The sequence below is a fragment of the Amblyraja radiata genome, chromosome 2, assembly GCF_010909765.2.
Source record: "Amblyraja radiata isolate CabotCenter1 chromosome 2, sAmbRad1.1.pri, whole genome shotgun sequence".
NCBI lineage: Eukaryota > Metazoa > Chordata > Chondrichthyes > Rajiformes > Rajidae > Amblyraja > Amblyraja radiata.
Window position 1 is genome coordinate 53,198,223 of NC_045957.1, and position 13,436 is coordinate 53,211,658.

Consider the following 13,436-nt stretch of genomic DNA (forward strand, 5'->3'; position numbering starts at 1 on the left):
CCTGGGTGCTCCGGTTTCCTCCCAAATTCCAAATGCATGCAGGTTTGTAGTTTAATTAGCTTCTGTAAATTGCCCCTCGTCTGTAAGATAGAACTGCTCTTCGGATGGTTTACCTTGTCGTGGGGAAGAGGCTTGTGTGGCCACTTGATTCCGAGAGCGATGCCTTCAGAAACACCAGCTTCTGGTAGGGCCACCCATGGCGGTAAGATCGAGGATGAGGGCCCAGACTGAGAACGATCCAACCTACAAGACCTCAACGGCGGACCAGGCGGACGAACTTATCTTGACCTCAATGGCTGTGAAGGCGGATGAAGGCTGCAACAGATGTATCAGCTCCAATTGTCTTGGTTCCCTTGCCATTGGACTAACTTGATTGATTTGTGAAGGACCGTGTGCTTCTTGGAGTGCTACATCAAGTACACGATAAACAAACACATGCACAGGCATCTTTGTTCTGTGAGCAGCACAAAACGTCTCAAGATTTTCCGCGATCGGGAAGGGCGACGGGAGCTGGCCACATGATGGCTGGAAGCTCCTAGTCAAGAACCAGCACGGAAGCGGTGAATACTTGATTCAATTGCTCAACTTTGGGCAGAAGCAGGAAAGTTGTTCGGTAGCAGTATTCATGTCTGAGGAGCCCTATTTAGGATCTACTCTGCTCACCCTGAACTGGGAAGGGGCTAGAAAAGGTGCCCTAAAAATAGCCGGCTTCACCTCGTCCTGTCTGGAAAGCCGCATCCAGAGGGATCAACATCATGCGGTCGAAAACCATCAAGAAGCGAAACTATGAAACTCGGAACTTGGAATATACGAACTCTGATGGACAACTCAAACTCAGACTGACCAGACAGAAGAACCGTCTTTGTTGCTCGGGAACTCCGAAAATTCAGTTTTGACATCGTTGCTTTGAGTGAGTCCCACAGAGCTGGAGAAGGGCAACTAAAGGAAGAACAAGGTCAATACACCTTTTTCTGGAAAGGTCTTGATCCTAAACAACCGAGGATTAACACAGTAGGTTTTGCCATCCGAAACAGCCAACTTCAGAAGCTGGCAGAGCAACCACTGGGAATCAACGAACGTCTTACGACTCTACGAATCCAGCTCGTTAAGAACCAATACACCACCATCATCAGTGCCTATGCTCCAACTCTGGATGTTGGAAATAAAGGAGAACTTCTACGCCCAACTTGACGATGTCCTTTCCTCTGTTCCCAACGACGACAAGATCATTCTCTTCGGATACTTCAATGCCAGTCGGGAAAGATCATAGGCTCTGGACCAGAACAATCGGCAAGTAAGGAGTTGGTAAGGTCAACGCCAATGGAACACTCCACCTCACCAAATGTGCTGAACACGACCTGGCGATTACAATCACCTTGTTTCGCCAGAAAAACAGGCACAAAGTCTCCTGGCAACATCCACTTTCCAAACACTGGCACCTCATCGACGATCCCGTGACCAACAAGATGTACTGAAAACAAGAGCTGTTACTGGTGCCGACGAGTGCTGGACAGACCATCGTCTCATCTCGTCCACTGTGAGAATGAAGATTCGGCCCAAAAGGAAACATCAAAACAAGAACACCATCAAGAAATTCAATGTTGGTGTCCTTCAATACATCAACCATGTACAGAAGTTTCACCAAAAACTTCAAGAACAACTGCCTCAACATATCCCATCATCTGTCGAAGAACACTGGAATCTATTGAAGAACAATATCATCGCCTCCTGCAAGGAAACAATTGGGTTCAAGTCAAAAATACATCAGGATTGGTTTGACAATAATGACAATCAACTCCAACAACTCATCGATGAAAAGAGAAATGCTTTCATCACCTTACAAAATGACCAACAGTTGGCTACCAAAAGGAAGTGCTATCAGGAATGCAAGGCTGCAGTCCAGAAGAGCACCCGAAACCTGAAAAACCAATGGTGGAGGGAGAAAGCTCAGGAAATCCAACAACTAGCAGACGTCAATTACACTCGAGGCTTTTTCAACGCCACCAAAGCCATTTTTGGTCCATCCACTCACGGCCAAGCCCCTCTCAAAAGCAAAGATGGGTCAATCATCCTGAAGAGCAATACTGACATGAATTCTAGATGGAGGGAGCACTTTGAAGATCTTCTAAATCAAACAGTCTCATTTGACAGGAATGTGATCAACAACATTCCAAAGCAGCCCGTTGACAACTCCCTAAGCTGATTACCATCACTTGAAGAAGTCAAGGAAGCCATCAAAACCTTGAAAAACAACAAGGCAGCTGGACTTGATGGAATACCAGCCGAGGTCTACAAAATTGGAGGTAACCTGCTCCATTACCATCTGCATCAACTTCTCATCAAGATCTGGATAAATGAAGACGTACCAAGAGACTTTAGAGACTCAGCAATCGTTACCATCTACAAAAGGAAAGCCGATCGATCTGACTGTGGAAACTATCGTGGAATTTCCCTATTAGCAACGGCAGGCAAAGTCCTCACCTGCATCATGAACAACCGACTCAAGCCTTGAGCCGAGAAGATCCTTCCAGAGACACAAGCCGGTTTTAGACCATCACGTGGAACAGCCGACATGATCTTCACAATGCGTCGACTACAAGAAAAATGTTGTGAACAACTTCAACCTTTGTGCATGGCATTCATCGACCTCACTAAGGCCTTTGACTCGGTATCAAGGGAACTCTTATGGGACATCCTATCCACCTACGGATGTCCTGAAAAGTACATTCGAATCCTGAGACTCCTCCATGATGACATGCTTGCCACAGTTGCAGGATGAGATTTTGAACTCTCTGCTACCCTGAGGACTGAGGTATTTTAATACCACCATGTGTTTGTTTTTAAATCCAGGATCCCCACCTGCAATGAAGCCTGTTTGACAGCCATTGCTCCCTGTTGGGTGGGAAGCACAATCCTTTGCTGTGAGCTTTCCTGAGGCTGTGTTTCCTGAAACCAGGGAAACCCTGAGGTCAGCATTTAATTCAAAACAGAAAAAAAACGGGACACACACTTCTTTGAAGTATTGAAATGGATAATAAATGTATTGGCTAGAATTACAGTTTAAACATTTTTAAACATTTTTATATTCCATTTGACCCAAACCACCTAGTTTTTTGTATAACATTGACTCTCAAGGTTTCTGCTAGTTTAGAGATAGTTTAGAGATACAGCATGGAAACAGACCCAGCGATTCACGCACACAAACACTATCTTGTACACACGAGGGACAATTTACAATTTTACCAAGCCAATTATCCTCCAGTACAAACCAGTACGTCTTTGGAGTGTGGGAGGAAACCGGAGATCCCGGAGAAAACCCATGCAGGTCATGGGGAAAATGCACAAACTCCATCCAGGCAGCACTCGTAGTTATGATCGATCCAAGGACTTTAGCGCTCTAAGGAAGCAACTCTACTGCTGCACCACCATGCCGCCCAGCTTCAGAAATAATTAGTTCTGATGTAAAATCTACCAACATTTTTTTTATTTTCTCCTTATAATAAATTTATCTGTGATGGATTAAAGCCCACAGCGGTTTTGTGCTTCCCACTTCCAATTTTGCCAAAGCACATTAGGTTCTTTTGCTTTTATTCTAAATTTGTTTACTGGTAAATTCTTCTTGAAGTGTTCATCCATACTTTGGTGGGGGATAATAGTGTTAGATAACCTCAACAATGCCATCACTTTGCCAGGCATGCAGTTTTAATCCCAAAGGTTTAATTGGTAAATCCTGGTTCTCATGAATAAATCTCAACGGGAAAATGGCATGAAGCGAGAAAGACGAAGAGGACAACCCAAGTATGCTTTTTGTGGTGAGTTGAGATCAAGGTTTGTGGAAACTTGGGCAGAATTCACGATTCATTGATTGCAACATGACTAAAGAAGTCAGGAAATTAAAGACTGACGTAAGACTAATATATTAAAAAGGAAAGGCATTTGAAGAAAAAAACTGCAGATACCAGAAATCTGAAAGCAAAGCAGTCAGTGTGCAGAGAAACCGAGTCATAGTTTTGGAAAGTGAGAAGATATAAGATGCATAAGAGGGCAAGATGGGAGTGAAAGGAGTGAGCTTTTGTGTAATGTCCAAGTTGTCCATGTAAACAGTTAATTTAAAACCAGCAGCTAAAGACAGAAGATACCTGGTAACCTGGCTGTGCCAAACAAAATTGACAGCCCATTAATAAATCAGTTGCTGCTCTGTGTCAGTTTAAGATCATTTGAATAGTGTGATTTTCATTATAGGGCAACATATAAAAAAATAATTACTACCAAATCTAAGCGAAACATTTTAATAAAATCTTTAAATACACCAGGTAAAGTACTTACTACTTCCAGAATTGTAACGTGTGTTTATCATTGTTTTAAATTATAAATCTCCACATAATTTCAATGTAAAAGATAGATAACTTACTCAAAGATTTTTCCTAATTGATCAACATCTGAATTACCACGAAAGAGGACACTGGGGAAATAAAAACAAATTGTTATTCAAAATGACATTTAATCTTAATTAAATTGTTTAGTTTTTCCGGGTAAAGTCACCACGATTGCTGATACAGATCCACCACCAATTTTCTGGCAACTGATGGTCCGGCACCTTCTTTAATCTGGGCGCATCGAAATCCCCCCGAATATGTGGCGCGTAGGCTGGGTAAGGTGGCCGATCTTGACCTCATCAGGACTTCCGTGCCAGTTGATGGATCAAGTTTTTCCTCTACGGCTGGGGCTCTGGAACTCTGGCCTGGTCAGAGTTGACAGATCCTTTCCCATGGCTAACTTCCACGGCTGATTAACTGGTCGAATTGGCCCCCCTGGTGGTCGAGGCTCTGGGACTCCAGATCGGTCGGAGCTGGCCGATCCGTTCCGAAAGCAAACTTCCAAGTCTGACTTTGTGGATTCCAGTATCTTGGCTTCTCAGCGGCCTAGCCGGACTGTTCCGGTACTGTTGGGACTCCTCTCGGAGGCCGTGACCTCTGTTAGCCCGGCAAAACATATAATCCAGAAACGTTCTCAAACCCAGGATGCCGGAAAATCGGTTGTGGACCTGTAAATGTATCTAGTTTAGAGTACAACATAGAAACAGGCCCTTCGGCCCAACGAGACCCTACCGACCATTTATCATCCGTTCACACTAGTTCTATATGTAGATTGATGATGCATGTGAACCAATCACACATAAGCCAGCATCACTAACTCCACCCCACTATAACACTTATACTAACACTCGTTCCCGGCATTGCCAGTTCGAGCAGTTGAAACAAGTGCCAGAGACAGTGTGTGATTTAAACACATCTTTAATGAGCACTAAAAACTTAACAGCATTGAGGACGACAGTGCATCCTAGCTGCTCGAACTGGCAGTGCCAGGAACGAGTGTTAGTATAAGTGTTATAGTGGCTATACTTTGGACTGGACACTCCCGCACTCTGCAAACTTCAGAAACATCACACAGCCTCTCTCCTTCAATCACCGGTCACTGATCATGCACTAAAAATGCAATCCTATCGTGATTATCAATACGGACGCCCCACCGATTGTCCATTTTATCACATCCCCAGCTGACCATCAATGCTAACTACCAATCATCAAGGCTGTGAAGTCATCAACCTGAAATGTCAATACCATTTTATTCTCCGCAAATGATGCCTGATCCGATAAGTATTTCCAGCATTCTCTATATTTTTCCCGATTTGACAACTTCTCTTGTTTTTTTTCTTTTAAAATACAACAGTTGATTTTAACTGTAGCCAACTGTAGTATCGTTGTAGAAGGGATCATAATGGTTAAGTAACTCTTTTTGCAGCCAGAGTCCAGGGTCATTGATCCAGAGGCTTGAGTTGGAATGCCACTGTGGCAGCTGGTCCTCACAGTTTAAATAGAGTTTTATAAATGGGTAGTTTTTTTCCAGGCATGAGATCAGGTTTAATACACAATTTGTGCTCTCCATGCCAATGTAACCCACTTGCATTGGTGGTCAGTGGCATTACTTTAGCTCTCAAAAGGGCAGTTAGAGGTTGTTCAAATATGGCAATTAAACCAATTTTACCCTGTATTCTTGTCAGGCTATAAGGGTAAAGACTACTCCACCCCAGTTGCAACATCCAACCCATTTACCATGCCTACCCCAGGAATTCCAGACCCAGGCACACCATCTCCTTCAACACATTTCCTGCACCATGCAGAATGTGGAGGCCAAACGGCACGATTTGCGACATGGATGGATAATTGTGCAGATCTTAAATTGGATGCCTGGGCTTTTGTGATCAGATTCCCAACATGTTCAATCGATAAAACTTTGATGCTAAGAATTTGCAAGAATCATAAAATTAGCCTCTGTATTCAACCTTGTATTAAATGATTCAGGAGAGCCAAAGACATCTACACCAATTTCACACTGTCTCCACAAACAGATCTAAACACGTAAGATGAATACTGTTTGGATGATACAAGGAAATTAAAATAGTTTTAATTATGTGTCAAATTATTCATCTGTAGTGCAAAAATTACCATCTAATTTTCATTGCTTTAAATTTAACATTTAATGACAACAACCTGAAAATTGGGGAGATTTGAAATCTATTCTTTTTCGCTTTATGTCAACCTTGTTGCATTTTTGTCCTCTCCCATTAATATCCCATTACATTTTTCACAGCAATTTCATCACTTACACTTAAGTGGAGCCTGAATTTGTGAGTACATTTGTGGGGTTCTGGCATTGGCCTCTGCCTGAAGTCCTAAAGCTAACACTTAGCAGATTGGTTTATCTTTTTTGTCTTGGCCATGCAGTCTGGATTGGCCTGGCTTAATGCCTGATGCTTACGCTACTGCTGGGCATTAAGAAGGGCTGTGTGGTAAAAAACAAAGAAGGGTTGTGTTTAGCCCAGATATGATTAGAAGATAAGTAGTCCGTGCAATATGTGCACTGACAGAGAACGGGGAAATATGTGAGTCTTTCTGTTTAACTGTGACTTTATATAAAAGTGGTATTTTGCTCACAACTCATAGTTCAAAAACTGTATCAAATGCAACTGACACAGACTTAACACAAAGGAATAAATTGTTCCCGTCTGGGTATTTTGCCTTACCGCATGATGGTCAGTTAACTTGAAGTAACAACAAAATAAGAATGAAAATCAAAAGATGTAAATGCTGGAGCTCGACTTAAAAACAGTAATTTCCGCTTCAGGCAGAATCTATGGCAAGAGAAAGAGACTTAACACCTCAAATCAAAGATCCTTTGCCTGAACAATGTAAGATCATTGTACAGGTGTGTGATGCAGCAACACAAGTTCAGGAACCGACAATCAAAGTATAGTATTTAGATGAGTAACTTCTCAGATAAAATAGCGCAAGGGTCTGTTGTACATAATTGGAACAGGATAGAGTAGGCACAGATAGAAACCAACAACAAGAGAACAACAGTGTGCAGACTCCACAGCAATGAAAAAATGCTAATTTCAGATGGGCAAACCAGTTCTGTTCTTCAATCATTTTAAGCAGTGACATGCCAAAACAAGTACAGAGCTTGAGCATCCAAAGTCACTTTCCCACCAGACTTATGTTGGATTTTAATTAGAAACTTGCTGGGATTTATATTCTTTCAAAACCAAATCCAACTATGATTATCTGCTGTATTCAATACCTGATAAAATAGAACAGATGTAACTGCATATCTTAATCCCTGCAAAGTCAGTCACCAGAATTTGCTGCTTATTCAGTGTAGCATTTTGAGTGCATGACCAACAATTTTAGTTTGCGTGGGTGATGAGGGATGGGCCCAGTAATCTGAGGTATTTTGACCAACAGAAACTGGAAAGGTATAAGGATTTATTGTTCATCATTTATCATTATATCGCAACAAAAACGGTTTCCCACTGGCCTTTAGGCAGGGATGACATGTTTTATTAATTTGTTGCTGTCTAATGGATTGAACCAACAATTTTATAAAATGCCACAAGAAAGGTAGAAAACTACTATTCCCAGAGAAATTCAAACCGATTAAAATTTATAATAAGTAGGTGCACATTTCCTCAAGCATATTATTCTGACTTAACAAGCACAATGGAGAGAACGAGCAGCCAAATCCCTTGAAAAGGTTGCAATTACTTCCATTCAATTGGTGTAAAATATTGTATTCAATCTCTTTACCTTCACAATGGGAAAGTCTTATGTCCCAAAATATTAATGGCATTCCCCTTTGAACACTTTAATATACCACCAGAGGTGCCGTATGATTGGCAACCTTGCCAACAGTCTGTCTGTATTTTCGTGTTTTTTAAAATTATTTTTAGTGTTTTGAAAGTTTGTTTTAATGTTCTCTGGTTTGTTTTATGTGGGTGGATGGGGAGGGTATCGGGGTAAACTTTTTATTCAGTCTCTTACCCTGCCGGAGATGCGATTAGACAATAGACAATAGGTGCAGGAGTAGGCCATTCGGCCCTTCGAACCAGCACCGCCATTCAATGTGATCATGGCTGATCATCCCCAATCAGATTACTTTCTGGGTCGTGTCTCCGGTCACTCTGCGGCCTAACAACTTCGAGCTGGAAGCCTCGCTCGGGACTGACTTTGGGCCCCAACGCGGGAGTGGACTTACCATCGGGGCCGATTCCTTGCCTGGGATCGATGCTCCAACCGCGGCCTGCGAACTTTACCATCGAGAGCTCGCAGTCTCGGGAGAGACCGTGGATGTAGACAGTCACAGTGGCTCGATTAGCCCTGACCCGGGGTCCGATCACAGTGCGGGGGAGCTGAAATCCCCCCCGATGCAGGAGCTTGATCGCCCTGACGCGGAGGGCCCGAACGCTGCCGGCTGCGGGAGTCAAGATCGTCCCATCAATGGAAGGCTCGAGACCCCCGACCACGGGAGGACAAAGAAGGGAAGAGACTTAACTTTTTTTTCGCCTTCCATCACAGTGAGGAATGTGGAGGAGTCACTATGGTGGATGTTTATGTTTATATGTATTTTGTGTGTTCTGTTGCTTTTTATTTGTATGACTGACTTGGCAAATGAAATTCCTCGTATGTTGCGAAACATACTTGGCAAATAAAGTATTATTGTATTGTATTGTAGCCAACTATGTATATTTTTATTTGCCTACACTGAGTGTACTGACGCTGAAAATGGCACAATATAGTTTGTGTAGACAACTGAACGAGACAACATCCACCAATAGACTGCATAAGCAATCTGAATTCCCACTTAAACTGCAAAATCACACCTTGCAGAGGGGTGACTGACGAGATGGTTCATAAGTAGAGCCATAAGATGGCTATGGTATAATCCAGCTGGTCCCATTCCCCCACTTTGTGCTGCAAATGAATTCCATCTGATACTTATCCAACTCACTTTTGAATGCTACAATTGATCAGTCTAACTCATGGCATTGCCTACCAGCCTACCATTCATTATGTTACTTTAAAAAAAATCTTAATATAACTTTTGGTTCTTATAACAATGAACTTCATCCAATGACTCAGTTCTTGATATTTCTGACAATCCTTTGTCTATATTTTTCACCATTTAAAAAAAAATCAAATCTTTTCTCATTTGCCTCATTGCAAGTAGACAACCTGCCTTTTCCAGTGCACCTATACAACTGAAATATCTCTTGCCTGGAAACATGTTGGCAAATCTCTTCTGCACCCTTTCTAAAGCCTTTATATTCTTCTGAACGAATGGTCCACAGAGTGGACACAATACTCCAGTTGTAGCCAAACCAATGGCTTGGAGTTGACCACCTTGTAATCATGTAAATGTCAGACTGATAAAATGACAGATTACCTTTGCTATAGGACATTAGTAAATTGGATTTTTTAACAACAATCTGGTAGTCCCATGGTTGTGTGTTAGACTTAATTAAAAATCTAGATTTATTTATTTGACTTTATTTTCCTCAGTTACAAATACTGGGATTCAAACTCATATTTCTGGATCAATAGCTTCAAACCTTCTGTGCTGGCTCAGTAATTTAACCACTCTGCTAGGGTACTCCTCTGATGCTACAATGCTATACTGCAGATAGACACAAAATGCTGTAGTAACTCAACGGGATAGGCAGCATCTACGGAGAAAAGGAATGGGTGATGTTTCGGGTCGAGACCTAGTCTGAAGAAGGGTCTCGACCCGAAATGTCACCCATTCCTTCTCTCCCGAAATGCTGAGTTACTCCATCATTTTGTGTCTATCTTCGATTTAAACCAGTATCTGCAGTTCCTTCCGACACAATGCTATACTGCACACTGCCAACATTATGTGTCGGAGACCTCTTTCCTTTTAAGTGTTTTGTAATACCCACTTCTAGCCAAATTTTTGGTTCCCTCGGAATATCTGGGATGTGTAAACAGGATAAGAATGCCATATACATTTAAATTGTTGTTATGAATGTATATTTTCAATGAGCCTCTTGATACAGGTGAAATATTACACAAAGATGGTAGTGAGTGTGGGGAAGTGGTGATGAGAAAAAGTACTTAAAATTGCACTGTTACTGATCATAGAGAATGCTGAGTGAAAAGCAGCAAGATTCAAAGTGAGCTGGTGATCAATCTAATGAAAACCAGATATATTCCTAAGTGGAAATCAAGAAAAACTTACAGTTTCAGTTTTTCTGAGTGAAGAAGGGTCTCATAGAAACATACAAAATAGGTGCAGGAGGAGGCCATTCGGCCCTTCAAGCCTGCACCGCAATTCATTGTGATCATGGCTGATCGTCCCCTATCAATAGCCCGTGCCTGCCTTCTCCCCAGATCCCTTGACTCCACTAGCCCCTAGAGCTCTATCTAACTCTCTCTTAATTCCATCCAGTGACTTGGCCTCCATTGCCCTCTGTGGCAGGGAATTCCATGAATTCACAACTCTCTGGGTGAAAGAGTTTTTTTTCACCTCAGTCTTAAATGACCTCCCCTTTATTTTAAGACTGTGGCCCCTGGTTCTGGACTCGCCCAACATTGGGACCATTTTTCCTGCATCTAGCTTGTCCAGGCCTTTTATAATTTTATATGTTTCTATAAGGCCCCCTTCATCCTTCTAAACTCCAGTGAATACAAGGCAAGTCTTTTCAATCTTTCCTCATATGACAGTCCTGCCATCCCAGGGATCAATCTCGTGAACCTATGCTGCACTGCCTCAATCACAAGGACGTCCTTCCTCAAATTAGGAGACCAAAACTGTACACAATACTCCAGATGTGGTCTCACTAGAGCCCTATACAACTGTAGAAGAACCTCTTTGCTCCTATACTGAAATCCTCATGTTATGAAGGCCAACATTCCATTAGCTTTCTTCACTGCCTGCTGTACCTGCACGCCAACTTTCAGTGACCGGTGTACAAGGACGCCCAGGTCTCACTGTACCTCCCCCTTACCTAACCTAACCCCATTGAGATAATAATCTGCCCCCTTGTTTTTGTCGCCAAGGTGGATAACCTCACATTTATCTATATTATACTGCATCTGCCACGCATCTGCCCACTCACTCAACCTGTCCAGGTCACCCTGCAACCTCCTAACATCCTCTTCACAGTTTACACTGCCACCCAGCTTTGTGTCATCCGCAAACTTGCTAGTGTTGCTCCTAATTCCCTCTTCCAAATCATTAATATATATGGTAAATAATTGCGGCCCCAACACCGAGCCTTGCGGCACTCCACTCGCCACTACCTGCCATTCTGAAAAGGACCCGTTCACTCCTACTCTTTGCTTCAGGTCTGCCAACCAATTTTCTATCCATGTCAACACCCTACCCTCAATACCATGTGCTCTAATTTTAGTCACCAGTCCCGTGCGGGACCTTATCAAATGCTTTCTGAAAGTCCAGTTACACTACATCCACTGGCTCCCCTTCATCCATTTTACTTGTCACATCCTCAAAAAATTCCAGAAGATTAGTCAAGCATGATTTCCCTTTCATAAATCCATGTTGACTTGGACTAATCTTTTTACTGCTATCCAAATGCCCCATTATTACCTCTTTAATAATTGACGCCAGCATCTTTCCCACCACCTAAGTCAGGCTAACTGGTCTGTAATTCCTTGTTTTCTCTCTCGCTCCTTTCTTGAAAAGTGGGATAACATTAGCTATCCTCCAATCCACAGGAACTGATCCTGAATCTATTGAACACTGGAAAATGAACACCAATGCGTCCACTATATCTAGAGCCACCTCCCTGAGGACCCTGGGATGCAGACCATCAGGCCCAGGGGATTTATCATCCTTCAGTCCCATTAGCCTACCCAATACTATTTCTCGCCTAATGAAAATTTATTTCAGTTCCTCAACCCCCTTAGATCCTCTGTCCTCCAGTACATCTGGGAGATTGTTTGTGTCTTCCTTAGTGAAGACAGATCCGAAGTACCTATTCAACTCTTCTGCCATTTCCTTGTTGCCCATAATAATTTCACCCATGTCTGCCTTCAAGGGACCCACATTTGACTTTGCTGCTCTTTTTCCCTTAACATATCTAAAGAAGCTTTTACTGTCCTTCTATATATTCCTGGCCAGCTTCCCTTCATACTTCATCTTTTCAGCCCATATTGCCTGTTTTGTTTCCTTCTGTTGTCCTATGAAAGTTTCCCAATCCTCTGGCTTCCGGCTACTCTTTGCTGTGCTATACATCTTTTCTTTTAGTTTTATTCTATCCCTAACTTCTCTTGTCAGCCACGGTTGCCACCTACTCCCCTTAGAATCTTTCTTCCTTTTTGGAATGAAATGATCCTGCGTCTTCCAGATTATGCCCAGAAATTCCTGCCATTGCTGTTCCACCGTCATTCCTGCTAGGATCCCTTTCCAGTCTACCTTGGCCAGCTCCCCTCTCATGCCTTCATAGTCCCCTTTGTTCAACTGCATCACTGCCACTTCCGATTTAACGTTCTCCTTCTCAAATTGCAGATTAAAACTAATCATATTATGATCACTACCTCCAAGCGGTTCCTTTACCTCGAGTTCTCTTATCATATCTGGTTCATTGGGCAACACTAAATCCAGAATTGCCTTTTCTCTGGTCAGCTCCATTACAAGCTGCTCTAAGAATCCATCTCGGAGGCATTCTACAAACTCTCTTTCTTGGGGTCCTGAACCAACCTGATTTTCCCAGTCTACCTGCATATTGAAATCCCCCATCACCACAGTTTGTTACATGCCAGTTTTAACTCCTGCTGCAACTTACACCCTACATCCGGGCTACTATTTGGGGGTCTGTAGATAACACCAATTAGTGTCTTCTTGCCTTTACAATTCCTCAACTCAATCCACAGTGACTCTACCTCGTCAGTCCCTATGTCTTCCATCGCAAGGGACTGAATTCCATCCCTCACCAGCAGAGCTACCCCCCCTCCTCTGCCCACCTGCCTGTCCTTTCTATAGGATGTATAACCCTGAATATTAAGTTCCCAGGCCCGATCCTCCTGCAGCCATGTCTCAGTAATCCCCACAATGTC

The 13,436-nt window shown here is 42.7% G+C and overlaps 1 protein-coding gene across 3 annotated transcripts in view; it reads right to left on the bottom strand.

The window, feature by feature from the left end:
• Positions 1–13,436, bottom strand: part of cdk6 (cyclin dependent kinase 6) — a 174,069-nt gene that overhangs the window by 11,779 nt on the left and 148,854 nt on the right. For all 3 annotated transcript variants that reach the window (XM_033046714.1, XM_033046706.1, XM_033046699.1), the window contains exon 6: positions 4,412–4,462. In XM_033046714.1, coding sequence (XP_032902605.1) covers positions 4,412–4,462 — 51 coding nt within the window. The remainder of the gene's footprint in view (positions 1–4,411; positions 4,463–13,436) is intronic.